The 324-nt window shown below is 67.3% G+C and overlaps 1 protein-coding gene across 1 annotated transcript in view; it reads left to right on the top strand.

Annotated features, from left to right (window-relative positions):
* Nucleotides 1–238, top strand: part of LOC104496036 (leucine-rich repeat LGI family member 3-like) — a gene marked incomplete at both ends in the record, with an annotated part of 1,293 nt that extends 1,055 nt beyond the window's left edge. Inside the window, 2 exon segments of the mRNA XM_010139097.1 lie at nucleotides 74–139; nucleotides 142–238. Coding sequence (XP_010137399.1) covers nucleotides 74–139; nucleotides 142–238 — 163 coding nt within the window.
* Nucleotides 239–324: the final 86 nt, after the last annotated feature.

The following is a 324-nucleotide window of genomic DNA, read 5'->3' as shown; positions in this document are numbered from 1 at the left end:
CGGGTAAGGGACCGCGGCCACCCGTCACCGCCCTCCCGCATGTCCAGACCCTCACTGCCGCCTCTCCCCGCAGACTTTGTGGTGCACCAGGTCCTGCCCTTCCAGTCGGTGTCGGCTGAGCCCTTCACCTACGCCAGCGACCTGTACGTCGCCCTGGCCCAGCCCGGTGCCAGCAGCTGCACCGTCCTCAAGTGGGACTATGTGGAGCGCAAGCTGCGTGACTTCGACCGCATCCCTGGTAAGGCTGGGGTCCCCTCCCGGGTCGTGACCGCTGTTTTGGGTGACTGCGGGTGATGGGACGTGGTCCTTCCCGGCAGCTCACTC

Source organism: Buceros rhinoceros, unplaced genomic scaffold (assembly GCF_000710305.1).
Source record: "Buceros rhinoceros silvestris isolate BGI_N320 unplaced genomic scaffold, ASM71030v1 scaffold33106, whole genome shotgun sequence".
Classification (NCBI taxonomy): domain Eukaryota; kingdom Metazoa; phylum Chordata; class Aves; order Bucerotiformes; family Bucerotidae; genus Buceros; species Buceros rhinoceros.
This window is presented reverse-complemented; position numbering and strand designations above follow the sequence as displayed.